We start from the raw sequence: 18,525 nt of genomic DNA, 5'->3' as shown, positions 1-18,525 counted from the left end.
AGCTTATTTGGCTGTCGCGTGTTAATGGGACCTACTTTTCACTTTTATTTTATTTCATTTCATTTCCCTTTCTCTTCTATTTTAATCTTTTCTTTTTTACTTTTACTGATCTCCTCCCAATACTTTCTTGCTTTTTTCTATTTGTTATTATTTCCTCCGTTCGATATTGTTTGTCATGTTTTTTATTTTTAGAGTCAAATTATAAAAATTTTAACTAACATTTTAAGATGTATCTTTTTATTATATTAATATGCAAAAGATTATAATTTATAGTACTTTTCATATAATTTTAGAATATCTAATTTTTTTGTTTAAAATATCGAATTAATGTGATCTAATTTATCTTTGAAAATAAGTCAATTGACTTTCGATAAGCGCAACATGACGAACAATTCCGGACGGAGGGAGTAACATTTAACAAATTTTTATTTTTGTATTGATTTTTTCCATCCGACATCTGCATTAAAATTAAAATTTAAAATTTAAAATTGTGTAAGGCTTTATTTGAAGAGATATACAATCTATCAAGAATTATTTTCATATTCAAAATTTGAACTCGAGACTTCTAATTAAGTAAGAAATAATATCGTCCTCTAAACCATCATATGTTTGAGGAAAAACCAAAATGAGTGCGTGCGTAGAAATATTTAAATTTAATTTTTTGGATGAGTTTTAAGAAATTTCTCGTTTGGACGCACTCGCAAAGGATTTACAGAATTCTAAGGTTGCTTCTGATTCAAATGAAAATACAAGTCAGCATCGCGTTTGGAAGGGAAAAAATAAAGGGGTAGGAGGGTCAGATTCAAAAGTAGGAGGAAGTTTCATCATTTCTCACATACAAAGTTGGATTTCGCACGACTTAATGGCCAAGATGACCCTTTGGGATGGTTGAACAGATGGAAACACTTCTTTCGACACCAACAAAATCCAGAAGAAGAAAAGGTTGGACTTGCTTCTTTTCATTTAGAAGGCACTGCACAACTTTGGTTTCTTCAACTAGAGATAGATATTTCTCAACCATCTTGGGATGAATTCAAACGTCAATGTAACATTCGCTTTGGGCCACCAATTAGAAGTAAAAAATTGGGAGAATTGGCTAAATTATGCCAGATAGGGTCTGTGAAAAATTACCAAGGAAAGTTTGAGCAATTAATTCTGCGGGCTGGTACACTCACTCAGTCGCAAAAAATTGAACTTTATATCAGTGGTCTAGCTGATTATATAACAATTGAGGTTAAGTTGCATAATCCTCCAGATTTGGCTACGGCGATGAGTTTATCTAGACTTTATGAACGCAAGGAACAACCCGTTTGTTCACAATCGTTAGATGATTGCCAAATCCAAAACAACAAGTTTCTCACCTCAACAACATGTCAGATTTGTGAAGAAACTGAACAGTTCTGAAATGGAGGAGAGGCAACTTAAGGGACTTTGTTTCAATTGTGATGAAACCATTCACCTGAGGTCATCAATGCAAGAAATTATTCTGGATTGATTTTATGGACGAAGTCAATCCAAGACACCGGATTTCTCACCGCATTTAGCGCTTGAGGACAAGCGCGATTTGAAGAAAGAGAGTAATTTTATCACTCATTAGTCATCCAATAGTTACAACATTAGTCATTTCCTTTTAGTAGTAGTCATTTTCCTTTAATAGTGCAGTTTTTCATTCCAGTAATGTTAGGAAGTCATGTCCTAATTTATAGGAGTAGTTATCTCTTTTAAGTATTGTATTTACACTATTTGTTTGTCTTAGGAAATGTAAGAAAAAAAGTCATTTAAGTTTTTGAATACTGTAACTCAAGAGATTGCAGGTTCTCTATTAACGAACCAACATCAATGGTCATAAGAAGAAAACTTTTTATGTTGCAGCATCCTATAACTAGATCCATTATAGGGACCATAACATATTATCTCCATCTTTTTGGGTGAAGGCACAGAGAAAAATGACATTGCCGAAAAATTAACAAGGTAAACTTGTGTAGGTAAGATAATTCAAGCAAACTTGTGCATCAATATTTGAGTTAATTTCCGAGATGGTCACTCAACTAATTGTTATTATTCTCATCTTCTTGTGTGAAAGCACAGAGAAAAATGACATCGCCAAAAAATTAACAAGGTAAATTTTCCATTTACTATCAAAAGAAACATCCCTTTTGAAGCCAAGTCCATGTAGAATAAACCCTGGACTCCCCTTCCACCCAAGTGGTGTATTCTCTCCTTATCGAGTCTAAGAAAAGAGATATATCCTTAAGCAAGACGGAAGATCAATGTCCTTAAGAACTCTAAAAAGATCAATACTACTTTCTTGTTGAAAAAATTGGAATAAAGAAGAAATGGTTATCATTTGAGAAATAAACTCATCAATACTTCCCTAAAGAATTTATAAGACTTAAGTTATAGATGACCCCTTAATGTTGTCCGCATATTTAACTTGGACACCTCAACTATGACATGTACCTATTAAACACTTATTCCAACTTGAATTAGAACCATCTAAGCACTATTTTGACAATCAGCTAAAAGTATAAAAAGAGTGTAATACATTCATGGTGACGTGGAAAATTCACCGATAAACAACATACATGTGGCATTTGAATCAAAATAACAACAAAATATTATGAAAAGAAAAGGAAAAATTATTTTTAGGTTATTTTCCACCCCTACCATCAGCTCTTCAATTTTCTTTTTTCAAAACGCCATCGTACAACCACCATTGTTGTCGCCACCATCACCTTCTTGCAAACCGATCCTTCTTCAATTTCTTCATTTATGTCCTCTTTGTTTCAGGTTTAAATTTTTTTTAAGTGAAGTCAACAATTAATGGTGTAATTGAGTTAATTCAATGTAAATGATTTCAATTCTGAAAAAGGAAGGTCAACAATTAATCTTTTTTTCTTGTACTTCTTTTGTATGAACGGTTGATCATTAAATTAAAAAAAAAAAAAACTCTAACAGTCCACTTCCTAGCTACTCATCAACTGCCGATCATTGTTTTTTTTTTTTGTTCTTCTTCTTTACTATAAATCAACAATGACAAGTTTAGATTCAAGCAATTTTAGTCTGGCAAAATAACAACCAAGCGGCAGCCTTAATGGTAAAAGTGGTGGTGGTTGCTCAAAAGAGGAGAAAGGAATGAATGTGATGGCAACAATAATGATAAATTTGGAAAAATAAAATGATCATTAATGTATAGGAGATAAGTGACTAGAAAAAAAGAATGAAAGAAAGAGAGAGTATGATTAACAATGGTGGTCGCCGGAAAAGTGACGTGACAAACACAAGGAAGAAGAAAGAGGATTATTATTTTTAAAAAAAACGTGTCTAATTAGAGCTTTCACGCGCTCATCAAACGTGAACACACTTAAAATGCCACATAGGCAAAAATTGTCTCAAGAGGTATCAATTCAAAGTTCTAGAGGTGTTCAATAGATAAAAGCTTTAATTAAGGTGTCTAAGTGAGTTATGCAAACAACTTTAAGGGGCTGCTTATGACTTAAGCCAATTTATAAACTACATGGTGAAAAAGAATAAATTGGATAAAGAAACTTATGATGTCAAAAATCAACATAAGCAGCTAAAAGAAACAATTGAACAACTCAAAAAATCACATACTTGGAAAGGAGAAGAAGAAACAAATTACTAATCGTAATCCGCTGTATCATTGTCAGCGTTAAGGAACTCATCCGTACGAGTCTTCTGCAGGGGTGCAGCTGATGCAATATTAAATGCAGGTGAACTACCACTTTTTGATCCTGCAATAAGATAGGATGGAAAAAAAATTACATACATGAACTTTATGTTATGAAGCTGAAATCACTAATTTCTCACTAGTTGGACACATTTACATGATGTCCATAAAGACTCAAAATATTTTTGGAACTTGAAGTTGAAATGCACCTACAAAAAAACAACTTCAAATTGAAATTTATTCTTTATGCCGTCAATTTGAACAAAGAAAGGTCAATAAATGGAAGAAGAACAAAAAAAAAAAAACTTACCAAGGGGATCAAATTGATTGAATCTTTGAAGAAATCGATTATTATTTCTGTCATTTCCCCTTCTTCGCATTTTTAGAAACAATGATAGTTCCTCATCTGAACTACTAGTACTCCCCATTAGAGGATGTCTCTCCCTGTGCCCCGGGCCCAAGTAGATGTTACTCCCTTTGTTCCATTTTTTATGATCAACTCTTTTAAACGCTTTAAAACAAGAAGAAAAGAATTCTTAATGAAATATATATAAATAAATTGGTATTAAGATTATACGAGAGTATATGGATATATTAGCATAATAATGAAAGTTGTCTAGTTTCTGAAACTTTTAAAATGGTAATATATAAAATTGAAAAAGAATGGAGTAACAAGTGCTTTATTTTTATAAAGTTATATATGTGCTTCATCCAAGAAGTCGACTATAGCCTGTCTTGTATCATCATTTCCTAAAAGGCCAACACGTACCTGGCCCAGCATGGAGAGACGATTCCTTTTAAGTTGTGCTTCACACATTGACGACTCCACTTGTCATGGTTGAAATCAAAGTGATGTAAATATAAAAAGTATTTAGAAGTGATAACGTGTATGTCCTAAAAGTTTAATTAATTAAAAAAATAAAGTAAGAAAGGTTTTCATATAAATAGACTAACGAGACAAGATGCTAAAATAGATTGACATAGTTAACAAAAACATACATTGGGTGATTATTCTATCAAAGTTCATTGATTATCTTATTACTATTTTTTTACATGACTTGAATGTGCTTTGTGAAATGTGAATCTTATTTAAAGATAGTGTAACTTTACACTAATCAATTTTCCCAATATAAAAGTTAGTGAATCATTGTAATTTGAAATTGATATTCATGCCTAACACAAAAGTTTTTTACTTTAAACAGTTGGTCAGTTTTGATAACATTCAAAAATATAAAAGGCTTCATCGAAAGTACTTACAATAAACACATAATTACAAAAACAATAATATCTGCAAACAAAAATAAATGTAATTTTCAGAACTGAAATTTGAAGAGGGATAGAGATAGATTGTACACATATCATATCTGTATTTCTTAGAGATGAAAAAATTATTTCCATTAAACACCAAACTTATAATAAAGCATATTCCAACAAATAGGAAAAAGAAAATTTGGGTAAATGAGAATTGTAGCAACAACAAGATAAATGAAAAAACATGATTAAGAATTAAAATCAATCTAGTAGTTTTGCTAGGACGCAAAAACTCAAAATAAAAAGCATGTATGAATAATTGAATAGAGAGTTACACATCATTTAGATAATCGAATAAGTTGCAAGAAAAATTCATATGATGGCAGAAAATATACTCGACTTACAATAAGTTCTTTGCTACCAGAACTAACTAAACTAAGATAGTATAAAAGAATAATAAAATATGTAAATACAAGTGAAACCAAATTAAAAATATGATTATAACTAGATTTTGTTAAATACAAGTGAAACCAAATCAAAAATATGATTATAACTAGATTTTGTAAAAATGCTTGAGCATGATAGTAATTGAACTTTGAAAATGATTATTCATAAGTACTTAATAAAGGTGAATAAATACAAAGACAGTAATACAAAACCTATCATTAACTACTTTATTTATGAATTTCATGGTAATAAAAATATCTCAGATGGAACTTGGAACTTACTATCCTCTGCCAAGAAGACAAAGATTTACTTCCATAAAAAGGATGATTCATGCGGATCAACATGAGAGTCCAACTACATTGTCATATATTTGAAAGAGGTTGACCTCCTTACTTATTTCATGTTACACTCCTCTTCCCGGCCGAATCCCTTTTCTCCTCAGTTCACTAACAGAAAATGCAATATAATGACAACAAAATAAAGCATATAACATTTATTTTTAGCACAAAAGTAGAAAAAGATAGCTTAAAAAATATTTTGGCCTCGCAAATAAAAGAAGCTCGTAAAAAAAATGAGAATGAAGGATAAGATTGGGTGTCAACAATTATTCTTTCATTGGGATAAAACTTCAGTTGTTGTTATATGAAAGCCAAATATAAAGTAATTTTACCCGTAATTTTGGTATGACTTACTAAGGTCAACGATAACACTTCAAAAATTTGAATTAGATTTGAGTCATTAAATTTCATTGCTTTGACTGAGCTATGCTAAAGCAAATGTAAATATAGTAAAAGCTAATATCTTTTCATGTTGAAATCAAAGAGCATTTAAAATATCAAATTTTGATCGTCGAGGTATGACGAATATATGGACGGTAAATGTGACACACGGACCGTCCGCAGGTCCAATCATATGTGAGATTTAGAAGGTTATAAATTTTGAAGTGGAACTAAAGAATTTTCATAATTTTTTAAAACATTTTAGGAAGAAATTAAACATATATTGTTATAAAATTTTAATTTAAATAGAATGTTGTTTAACAGAAGTAATATTATTATTAAACGCTCATATTTAGGCTTCTTACTCGTAAGTCTTCAACATTGGACGACAGATAATCTTAAACACCCAGTGTGTACATCCTTTTCCCTTAGGATCATTCATCCTCAATATATGACAACACGTTAATCATCTACTTTCTCAAACAGAGGTCTTGGGCATTCAAACTCACATAATTCTATGTTTTAAGAAAGTTTATTCAATTAGTTAAAGACTATTTTATTAAATCAGAGGTTCGCATGATCATATCAAACTCATTCATAAAGCTTCAACCCCATTAACTTCTCTTGAGCAGTTCATATGCTTAAAAAAATCATTTTATGTGATTTCTAGGTTCCTCAAATTCATAATTTAAGTCAAGGTTTATAATTCTATACTAGTCGACAGAGTTTAACGGACTAAAATTGAAACTTGTTCACAATTAACCTGCCCCACATGTGCCATTTATATAATAAGTCTAGGTTTCAATGTGTAAAATCCTATGAAGAGCATATCTTTAAATTCAGGGAGGACATCGAAGTATGGAAGGAACAAATGAATGAACCAAAAACACTTACCTCAAGAGAGAAAATCACCAAGTCTTAGAAAAATCTCCTCTAGGGTTCTCTGGTAAAAAAATTACGTTATGATTAAATCTGAATGAAACTAGCTTAAAAACACGAGTTACTGTTTCCCGACCTTCACTATAGCGAAACTTCGCTACCTTCTCTATGTAGCATTCCTTCGTTATAGCAATCTCGCTATTTAAAGAAGTGTTCGTTATAGGGAAGCACAAGCTGAATTTCACACTCGATTTTCCATTTTAAGATTTCTACCAACTCTTAACCCACGGAGATCTACACAAGGGTACTATCGCCTAAACAATCATAACGATGGAAAAAGTCGTTACGTATTTGCTTAATAATCTTAATTGTAGTCAAATAGTTGTTATCTACTGAAACTTCGTTGAGGGAGAGTTTTCTCTATTGAGGATAATGAGTATGTTATTTAATGCAAATTGTCATATTTTGTTGATAAAACAATAAAGTCATGAGTGTCACACAAAATGTAAGTTAGTTTTGGACATCATTCTGGTTTCATTATTTTCATTTGGACAAAACTTCACACTTTTATCTGAATTGTGACCGTATGAAAGCCAATCAGATATCTTTGCCCAATAATTTCTTATCGTGTACAAAGTGTGCAAAAAGGTTGAACATAAAAAAAAATTAAAATACCAAATTTAGATCGTTGAGGTATGACATATATGCAGACTGTACATGTGAAACGAGAAAGGTCTGCATGTCTAATCATATATGAGGTTAAGAAGTTAGAAAGTTTCAAGTGGAACTACAGAATTTTCATAAATTTATAGGCATTTTAGGCTTGCTAGTGCGGGTTACCTATCCTATTTGATTTGCGAGCTATTGCATAAGAGGTGGGTTTTACCCTGTGCGCACCCAAAGGATAGCGGTTGCGGGTTTCCCTTGTCATCAAAAAAGAAATATTGAACAAAAGTGGTGTTGTAATAAAACTCTCATATTTAGACATATTACTCGCAAGTTTTCAACATGAGACGACGAACAATAATAAAAGTCTCATATTTAGACTCATCACCCGTAAGTTCTCAACATGAGACGACGAACAATCTTACCCTTAGAAGTATTCATTCTCGAAATATGACAACACATTAATCATCTTCTTTCTCAAACAAAGGTCTTGAGTATTCATACTCACATAATTTTACCTTTTTAGAAGGTTTAACCAATTATTTAAAGATGATTTTATCAAATAGGAAGTATGCATGATCATAACGAAGTTGTGAAGTTTCGCCACGGAGAAGGTTGGAAAACAGCAACTCGCGTCTTTATGTTAGTTTTTGTCCGTACTTACTCATAATGTAAAATATCTGACCAAAGAACCCCAGAGAAGATTTTTCAAAGACTTGGGGTTTTTCTCTATTGAGGTAAGTGTCTTCCGTTCATTCATTTCTTCCATATTTTGGTTTACTCCTAGAACTGAAAAGAATATCCATAGGATTTCATCCATTGAAACCTAGGGTTATTATTTTGATGGCACAACATGTGGGGCAAGTTAATTATGAATGATCTTCAATTCTAGTCCGTTAATCTTGCCTTTCTAGTATAGATTTATGAACCTAGCCTACCTAGAAACCCCATAAAATTGATTCGTTAAAGCGTATGGATTGCTCAACAGAAATTAATGAGGTATAAATAGTGATCTAGTTATTACAAAGAAAATGTCCACTATAGTGAAACACAAGCAGATTTTCATACTCGATTTTCCATTTCCGAATTTCTACCACACTCTTGACTCACAGAGATCTACACAAGGGCACTATCGCCCTGAACAACTATAATGACATAATAGGTCATTACAAATCTGCTAAATAATCTTAAATTTCTACCGACTCTTGTCTTATTTTTTTTGATAAAACAACACAGCCATGATTGTCGGACAAAAATGTTAGCTAGTTTTGGACATCATTTTGTTTACATTGGGACAAAACTTCACACCATACTAGACCAGTTTTACTTCTATGAACTCTACCAAGTTTTGATGTGATGATGGGGGTAAGGTGCTAATTTTTTAAGCTTTTGTTGTTGCCAGAACTATGTAGTATGGTTCGGCAACTGCCTTGATAGAATATTGGGGCTTATGGAAAATCTAGGTAGACCTAAATGGTCTATGCGAGTCATTCAGGGAGGATATGGGATGGTTATGGAAAAGGGCAAACTAGACGGCAAATCAATTTATAGTCCTGGTTTTATTTCAAAAAGACATGTCCAGACTACTTGCTTGACTAATACCTGCATGACTAATACCCGCATAAGTAATACCTGCATAACTAAACCCTACATAAGTAATACCTGCATAACTAATACCCACATAGCTCTATCTAGCTACCAAACAACAATGGAAAGATCGAAGCAATGAAAGCAGAGTGGTTGCTACTAGTAATGTCTTGTCATTGCAAACAAATGCAGGCAGATGGTCATGTTAGTTTGCAACAACACATGGCGGCTTCCATGTTATCATACACAATAGAGGACAAGCTTAAAGAAGTTGTAGTAGCTTAAGCTATTCAAGAATCCAATGGTCCATAAAGAACTAATGGGGTGGTGAGTTAAAGAATGTACATTTTGGGATAGAATTTTTGTTCTGGATGGTGATCAAACATCATCAGCATCACTTCCTGCAACATGAATATCATGACTAGCCGAGTAATGGCTTCCATCAGGGCCACAAATCTTAAACCTGTTGAGTATAAAAGAAAGTACCTCAGTGAGGACTTATGATATGTTCCTAACTCAATTCTAAAGAAAACTGAAGTAATTAACTGACCGCTCAAGCACTGATTTTCCTTCTTTGTACTTTTGGCTCATCTCATGGGTGGTCTCCTAAAAAGAATCGTCATATTAGGAACAACTAAAACTTCTAGCAACTGCCAAAAGACAATGTCTAGCATTTTATCACTCCATACTCACATATTTCCATCCAACATTTGACCCACAACAGACACAGAAAATGTCTGCCACAGTGTGCATACCAGTCATCATCATTCTATTTTCTATCTCACCAGAAGTGACATTCACCCTGTCAAAAGAAACAAAAGGCGTATAGAATACACAGAACTACAAAGTGCATTATCATTTTGTATGTTTCTGCTAAATGATAAAATTAAATGAAGAGGTTTGAGAAGAGCAGAACTCTTGAACAGGAGCAACCAAGTGGAGCATAATATATGTATTCAGCCATGTAACTATTGTAATGCTGCTACCAAGTGAAAAATAACCCAAGTCAAGTAAGAAGTTACTCTATATATTGATGTGTTAATGTTTGTACTCCTGGAAATACATTCAAAAGTACACGATATAATAGACTGGTAAAATCCCCACTAGGTTCTACAGTAATTCCAATAGATCAAATTCTGGAGCTAATTTTATAGTTAATGACACAAATGTAAGAAGATATACATATAAAGTACCATGTCTTTAACAAACTAAACCTACAAGGTATACCCTACCTTGTTCAACTTTTCATGTGCACTCAAATATTCTAGGTTTGTCATGAGTTAAGACCTTCCGAAATAATAATGACTCAGAGCTGATAACAAAATCAGATCCTGAGAGCAATGTCTAAGACACAAATGTATGAAGATAAAAATATAAAGTATTATGTCTTCAACAAATTAAACCTACGGGGTATAGCCTGCCTTGTACACAACTTTTCAGGTGCGCTCAAATACTCTAGGTTGGTTGTGACCTTCCATAATAATAATGACTCGGAGCTAATAACAAAATCAAAGATCCTGAGAACTATGTGACCCACGTAGAGTTAAAGCCAAATAATTTGCACATACTCCAGTTGCACTCAACTTTTGAAAACAAATCTTTTTTCATTTCAAATCTGAAAATTTTGTCTAACTACAACCAACACGAATTCTTCAACACTTCATCTTTTTTCACTTTCTAGCTTAACAGTATCCTCCACAATAGTAAAAGAAGAGGTGGAAGTCAAATAAGAGGATTTATACGGTAGCTTTTTCATCTTTCTGTACCAGAGGTATGGATAAGCTTGACCGTCGTAATATTATTTTGTTCATCTAAACAAGCTACAAATAACTTATGTCCCATCAATTCCAAGAAAAGCTTAACAACAATCAGATACTCTAACAAGAATAAAACCAACAGAAGTTGTAAGTTGCACTTGTGCTTTTCATGTTGCAAGTTAAAAATTGGACATGAGAAAATGTCACAAACATATCTGATGATTGAATGTGCAGAATCAAATAGACTTACACCTTCCTGAAGAGATAAGCCTTCCCATGTCTGCACTGGAAAGACTGAAGGAAAGATTAGCTGGAAAACATAGAGTTAGATAACTTCATAACTCAGAATGAGTACAAACATTATTTAAGGGCTGAAACAAGAATGTAACATAAACTTCAATATAATTAATTGCAGAATCAATATTTCACTCTATCCAAAAGCATATGAATTTTCTAAGAAACAGTAGTTTCAAAGCTGCAACACTTGAAAATGAGGTCTGATTTTATGCAATAGAAGTCATATGGAATTCTTCATAGAAAGTCATGAATGCACACTACAATGAAATTAAGCAAAATGAAGAGACCAAGCAAGCACCAAATTGATAAAAATGTAGAAAATAGATCAGGACCTGATCAACGGACTGGGCATAACAATAATAGTTTGAATATTCAAGCCACTAGCACACAGCCATGGAACAAATGGAAAATGTCAAAAGTATACTCCAAGTATCAGACTCAACAAACAACTCCTCTATTTCAGAACTGGAGTAAGCAGGAATTTTGTATGGTATGCTATCAGCAGTAAATAACTACTTTTTATAAGTTCACAAACAATCATCATACAATCCCCTTTTACTCCAAAATCAGCAACTCCACAAAACCCAGTTCTTTGATGCTAAAAACCCCATCTCCTTTAGGGTAAAATTTACTCAATCTAAGACATTCTTCGCTCACATAACTTATTTAAATTAGCCGATTTTTATATACATCTAAAATTACTGAAACAGACCAACAACGATCCCTAACAAGTTCTAGAAACAAAACCACCGATCAAGCCAAAGATCGTATATTTATAACGAAACAAATCAAAATCAAAATTAAATTTCAAGAAATCACAACAACAGAGTGATCAAACAGTAAAGATGGAGTTAAACCTTGGAAACAATGTTTTCAGAAAGGGCAAGATGAGTTCCACAGTGCTTGCAGCTGTATATGTTTCCTTCAAGAGTCAACACAAATAATCTCCCCATCAAAGATTTTTGAGATCACAAGAAAATTGAAGAACGAAAATCGAAAAGGAGTTATCCAAAAAGGGGCAATAGTTTATGTTTCGGCTGGAAGATATTAGTAAGTAACGTCAAGAAAGGAAAAGGACTCAAAATGGAAAAGATAAAAAATGATAAAAGAATAGGCCTCGTTTGGTAGGAAGTAGTAGGAGGAATAGTCTTAGTATTAATATTGTGATTGTGCGGGATATAATTACTGTCAGTTGTACGAAGCTTATTTGGCTGTCACATGTTAATGGGACCTACTTTTCACTTTTATTTTATTTCATTTCATTTCATTTTCTCTTCTATTTTAATCTTTTCTTTTTTACTTTTACTTATCTCCTCCCAATTCTTTCTTGCTTTTTTCTATTTGTTATTATTTCCTCCGTTCGATATTGTTTGTCATGTTTTTTTATTTTTAGAGTCAAATTATAAAAATTTTGACTAACATTTTAAGATGTATCTTTTTATTATATTAATATGCAAAAAATTATAATTTACAGCACTTTTCATATAAATTTAGAATATCTAACTTTTTTGTTTAAAATATCGAATTAAATTGATCTAATTTACCTTTAAAAATAAGTTAATTGACTTTCGATAAGCGCAACATGACAAACAATTCCGGACGGAGGGAGTAACATTTAACAAATTTTTATTTTTGTATTGATTTTTTTCCATCCGACATCCGCATTAAAATTAAAATTTAAAATTTAAAATTGTGTAAGGCTTTATTTGAAGAGATATACAATCTATCAAGAATTATTTTCATATTCAAAACATGAACTCGAGACTTCTAATTAAGTAAGAAATAATATCGTCCTCTAAACCATCATATGTTTGAGGAAAAACCAAAATGAGTGCGTAGAAATGTTTAAATTTAATTTTTTGGATGAGTTTTAAGAAATTGCTCGTTTGGATGCACTCACAAAGGATTTAGAGAATTCTAAGGTTGCTTCTGATTCAAATGAAAATACAAGTCAGCATCGCGTTTGGAAGGGAAAAAATAAAGGGGTAGGAGGGTCAGATTCAATAGTAGGAGGAAGTTTCATCATTTCTCACATACAAAGTTGGATTTCGACGATTTAATGGCCAAGAGGACCCTTTGGGAGGTTGAACAGATGTGAACACTTCTTTCGACACCAACAAAATCCAGAAGAAGAAAAGATTGGACTTGCTTCTTTTCATTTAGAAGGCAATGCACAACTTTGGTTTCTTCAACTAGAGATAGATATTTCTCAACCATCATGAGATGAATTCAAACGTCAATGTAACATTCGCTTTGGGCCACCAATTAGAAGTAAAAAATTGGGAGAATTGGCTAAATTATGCCAGATAGGGTCTGTGAAAAATTACCAAGGAAAGTTTGAGCAATTAATTGTAACAATCCAAAAAAAAAGAGGGAAAAAATAAATAAGAATAGATAGGTACATAAGGTGATTTAATTATTAATTAAAAATCTGAAATTTTAAGGGCATAATGATCTTTTCGCGTATTAATTAAAATAAAACCAGATTTGTATTAATTTAATTTAAATTCTATTTGACTAAGTCTTGAATTTAGTCTCCTAATCCTATTAGTTCTCTCTCTCTCTCACACTTAATAACTCTTTCTCTCTCACGTTCTCCATCTTTCTCACGTTATTCTGCCAAGCACAACGAAAACCAGAGAATACACCAACAGTTCTTCACGCTTGAAAAACTCACATTAAATTTTAAGAAAAACAAAGCAACCAAAAACATTAAGGCGAAGAGAAGTTGTTCGTTGAGTGGTGTGGACGTTGAGGTAGCTTGGACTGATTTTTGGAGAGAGTTTTGGGTAGCGAATTCTTTGTTTGAACATCAATAAAGGTATGGGTTTCTCTTATGGAATTCTTTCTCCAAGAGTACTTTCTTTCGAACGTTTCTTAAACTCTTGAAACTAAGGTTGTTCCCCTTCTTATGTCCTTGTCCTTAGCTCCCTAACGAATTTGTAGGATGGGTATGTTGTGCTGCTAGATTTTTGCATGAATGATGTGTTTAAATTAAATATGAATGTGTTTATGTGCGGGAAATCACGATAATGATCATCAAAATATGACCGGAGAAGTTGATGTATGGGCGTGTATAGGGCAGTGTTTTAGGCACTGTTTTGGGATGTATAAGTTGTGTATTTATCGTGTATCTTATGTGTGTAATGGGTGTACAATGTGAGGTTCATTATGATAAAGTATAGTGAATTGAATGAAACATGAAATCTCCCTAAGAACTAATGTGAAATTTGATGAAAAAGTGCAGAAAAATCGTGGAATAAATTTCAAGAACTTAGAAATAGGCTTTAAAAGAATCTGGAAATTTTTGGACGTCAAAGAAATAAAAAAAAAAGTTTTGAGGCCTGCAGGGATCGAACCCAGGACCTCCCTGCAGCATGCCTTAATAAAAAAGAAAAAAAACGGGGCTGGGGGAATCGAACCCTTGCCCCTGTCTTGCTCGGAAAAAAAAAGGAAAAGAAAATGGGGATGGAGAGCATCGAACTCGCGACCAAACCCTGATTTCGCAAGGAAATAAGAGAAAAATAAAGGGGGGCTGGGGGTTTGAACTCGCGACCAGCTCCTCCCTCGCGAAAAGAAAAGAAAAATTAAAGGGGAGGCGTGGGATTCGAACCCACGACCTCCCAGTATGCACGAGGAAGAGGAAAAAAAAATATTTGCGAGGCGTGGGGATCGAATCCACGACCTCAGCGCTGAAGGGGGGGTCTGAAATATTAAGGAAATAAAGTGAGGCTGTGGGGATTTGATCCCACAACCTCACTGCCACTCGCCCTTATTAATTAAAAATAAAGATGGAGGGGCTGTGGGGGTTCGAACCCACCACCTCACAGCCTCCTCCTCAGCAAAAAAGAAAGAAAAATAAGGGGGCTGTGGGGGTTCGAACCCACAACCTCCCTATGGTAACGAATTTAAATCCTAAGAAAATCAAAGGGGTTGTGGGGGCTCGAACAGTCAACCGTTCGGTTAATTAATAGTAAAATTAAGATAGAAAATTTATCCATTCATGTTAATATGGAGATTTAAATTAGAATTCTAATTAAAATAGAAAATTAATTCTTTTATGTAAATGTTGAGATTTAATTTAGAATTCTAATTAAAATAGAAATTAATTCTTTCATGTTAATAAGGAGATTTAATTTAGAATTCTAATTGAAATAAAAGATTAATTCTTTCATGTAAATATTGAGATTTAATTTATAATTCTAATTAAAAATAGAAAATTTATTCCTTCATGTAAATATTGAGATTTAATTTAGAATTCTAATTAAAAATAGAAAATTTATTCCTTCATGAAAATATTGAGATTTAATTTAGAATTCTAATTAAAATAAAAAATTTATTATTTCATGAAAATGTTGAGATTTAATTTAGAGTTCTAATGTTATGAATATTAGAAATAAAATCAATGAAAAATATAAATGATATCCAAGTGATTCAAGATTTGGGTTCCCATGCCCAAAACTCCGTATTGATACATAAGTCATACGTGAGTAAAATATTCAAGAATAATGCCATCTACTTAGATAAAAAAATCAAGATCTTGGCATATATACAAGATACATAAGTCTTGTAATGCATAATCTTAGGAAATTAAGAATCACTTAACGAACTATAAATGAAGCCCCATGGCTTGTATGTATAGACACATAAGTCTACCATACGTTCAAAAATTAAGTGGACCTAAGATGTACGTAATGAAATGATGAATCTTAGGAGGGTTAAGTACGAATGTAAGTTACGCTAAATGGCCAAGTGCATTGGCATATGATGAGATGAACTATGAAATGAAGAAATGAACATTCACGTAATAAGAGGTGAGTAACTATGAAAAATAAAGGTGCTAATAATGAAGAATGTGGTGACGATCATGATGTGAGGCTAATGTATATGATGATAGCAATCTCAAACGAGCCTAAGTAAATGTTACCAATACGTACTCACCAATGAGAGTGTAAGATAATGAAGAGACAAGTCTCGATGAACACTCTAATGAAAATATTGAGTTTAAAACACTTAATACTAATGATGAGATGAGAAATCATCTATAGAGCTATGATGTCCTCATACTAGAAGCCAGCTTCCATGATGTATGAGTTGTATGTAATGAAACTTTATACTGAGCACCGATAGGCTAGCAATGGGCGGTGATGCCTTCTTTCAGGAAGGGCGGAGGTTCACGTAACTCTCATAAGATGAGACTGTCCGGCTTGCCGGGTTTGGGTCTCCATACATCTCCTAGTCTTTGAACCTATTTGCCACTATAGGGATCTGGCGGGGTTAAATTCCCATATACGCTAGCATGTTATTGAGTCACTTTGGGCGATGATTCCACCTCTTTTCGGTGTGGGAGAGACACTGGATTTCATGATGCTCACATGATCTATGTCGGTTAAAGTTAAAGTTCCCAATGAATGAATGAGGCCAGCCTCAAATGAATCATATAATGAAATGAATGATACCGAAGGTGTTAGATAGGATAATCAAGAGGTGATCTAGATTCAGGTAATGACATTAGGTTATTCCTGATCATTGCACAGCAAACCCGATGAAAGTCTTAAACTACATCCTAGGTATACCTAGTGTTCACACTGGCCTATGAATGAACTGAAATGAGGTACGTATGAATGAATGAAGCAGACTCTGTGTTTGCTAAAGAAGGCTCCCTAGTTGAGGTCCCATATGTTGAGCCCTCATTTTGGAAAGTCTTAAGGTCAAGTCCATGATAATAAGGTCTCAAGGCATATGAATGAATAAATATGAAAGAAGCTATGTGTCATATAATGTGTTATATGCAGATGTTATATGTTGTGTGCAATTTGATAATTATAATGATGCATGTCACTCTCATGGCATAACTTTCCCAATCTCAATTTGGCAAGTCCACTGACTTGACTTTCAAAAATCATGTTATTAGGAAAGAGCTATTATTTCTCATGCATGTCCCTGGTGTGTGCTTGCATATACCCATACTTAGTACAAGTGTGTACTAATTCCATACAAACATCTACTTTTAGGTGCAGGCACAGGTGGGCAGTAGAGCTACAGGTTCGTTGTTGCCGCTATCCGGACGTCAGCATTCATCCGGAGTTTGGTAGGTCCTCATAATTTCGAGGATGCTACTGTTTTACATTCTAGCGTAGTTTTAGAGTTGAGCTAGTGGAGCATGTTCGACTAGCGTTTCTTTCCTGTTTTGGTTCAGACTTTGTATTGGTGCTACTTTGGCCGATATACAATTAATACTTAATGAATTATTTCTTTTAGTTGCTTATCTCTTAAATGTTAGATGGTTGATGATGAACGTTTACGAAATAATATAAATGTTTAGCAAGTATGATTAAAGAATCAAAAATTTCAAATTTTCCGCTAAAATTAACCTATGTAAAGTAAGAATGACGTAAGTAGGCTTGTTTGCGACCTTTGAGAGGTCAATGACGCCGGTCTCGTCTTGGGTCTAGATTCCGGTCGTGACAAAGTTGGTATCAGAGCACTAGGTTAAATTCCAAGAATAATGAGTTCATATCAACCACATTAAGTAGTTTCTAAGTCATGGTAGTGAAGTGCACCACTATCTTGGATTAGAGATTGCATGATGCGTAGGAAAAATTTCCCTTCTTCTGATCTTATCGTGCTTTTCCTAATTCTTGAATTCTTGGTGTTATGAATGTGTCTAACATCAATCCTTGTTGTTTTCAGAGAATAAACACTTGGAGAACTAAGGGTCTGAGGACGGGAGCAGCAGCAGCTAGGGGTAATCAAAATCCACCCCAGGCTCCAGCTGAAGGAGTGGCCATGCCAGTTAACCCAGCTAGATTGACTGATGCTGAGATGAGGGCATCTCTAGCCCAGATGGCACAGGCCATCACGATGCAGGCTCAGGCTATGACTGCCCAAGTCAACCGACAGGATGTTCAGAGGGAGAACCCACTGGTTCGCAGCATGGCTGACAGACTGCAAGATTTCACGAGGATAATCCTCCTATGTTCACAGGGGCTAAGACTTCAGAGGATCCTCAGGAGTTTATAGATGAGGTGCATAAGATCCTGGTGGCCATGGGGGCCACTGATATTGAGAATGCTGAGCTGACTTCCTACCAGCTCAAGGATGTTACACAGACTTGGTGCAAGATGTGGCAAGATAGCCGTGTCCTAGGTGGAGTGCCAGTCACATGGGAGCTGTTCAAGACATCATTTCTGGAGAGATTCTTCCCCAGAGAGATGAGGGAGGCCAAGGT

General features: G+C 33.8%; 1 protein-coding gene and 1 long non-coding RNA gene across 2 annotated transcripts; both read right to left on the bottom strand.

The window, feature by feature from the left end:
- Positions 1-9,390: 9,390 nt before the first annotated feature.
- Positions 9,391-9,868, bottom strand: LOC114076452. The gene is made up of 2 exons (XR_003577381.1): positions 9,791-9,868; positions 9,391-9,703 (listed from the first exon to the last, which is right to left on the bottom strand). It is a non-coding gene; the product is annotated as an uncharacterized LOC114076452 (long non-coding RNA).
- Positions 9,869-9,918: 50 nt separating this feature from the next.
- LOC107013985 (protein yippee-like) lies at positions 9,919-12,378 on the bottom strand. Its single transcript, XM_027915626.1, has 3 exons — positions 12,152-12,378; positions 11,248-11,291; positions 9,919-10,042 (listed from the first exon to the last, which is right to left on the bottom strand). Exons 1-3 carry the CDS (start codon positions 12,245-12,247, stop codon positions 9,919-9,921), a joined length of 264 nt encoding a protein of 87 aa, XP_027771427.1. The 5' UTR covers positions 12,248-12,378.
- Between the last annotated feature and the right edge of the window lie 6,147 nt (positions 12,379-18,525).

Source organism: Solanum pennellii, chromosome 3 (genome assembly GCF_001406875.1).
Source record: "Solanum pennellii chromosome 3, SPENNV200".
Classification (NCBI taxonomy): Eukaryota; Viridiplantae; Streptophyta; class Magnoliopsida; order Solanales; family Solanaceae; genus Solanum; species Solanum pennellii.
The sequence above is the reverse complement of the archived record's forward strand: the minus strand, read 5'-3'. Positions and strand labels throughout refer to the sequence as shown.

Coding starts and splice junctions, on each gene's coding strand:
- LOC107013985 (XM_027915626.1), bottom strand. CDS start 12,247: ATGGGGAGATTATTTGTGTTGACTCTTGAAGGAAACATATACAGCTGC. Junction 11,292..12,151: donor CTGAAAACATTGTTTCCAAG/GTTTAACTCCAT, acceptor TCTTTCCTTCAG/TCTTTCCAGTGCAGACATGG. Junction 10,043..11,247: donor GCTTATCTCTTCAGGAAGGT/GTAAGTCTATTT, acceptor TTCTTTTGACAG/GGTGAATGTCACTTCTGGTG.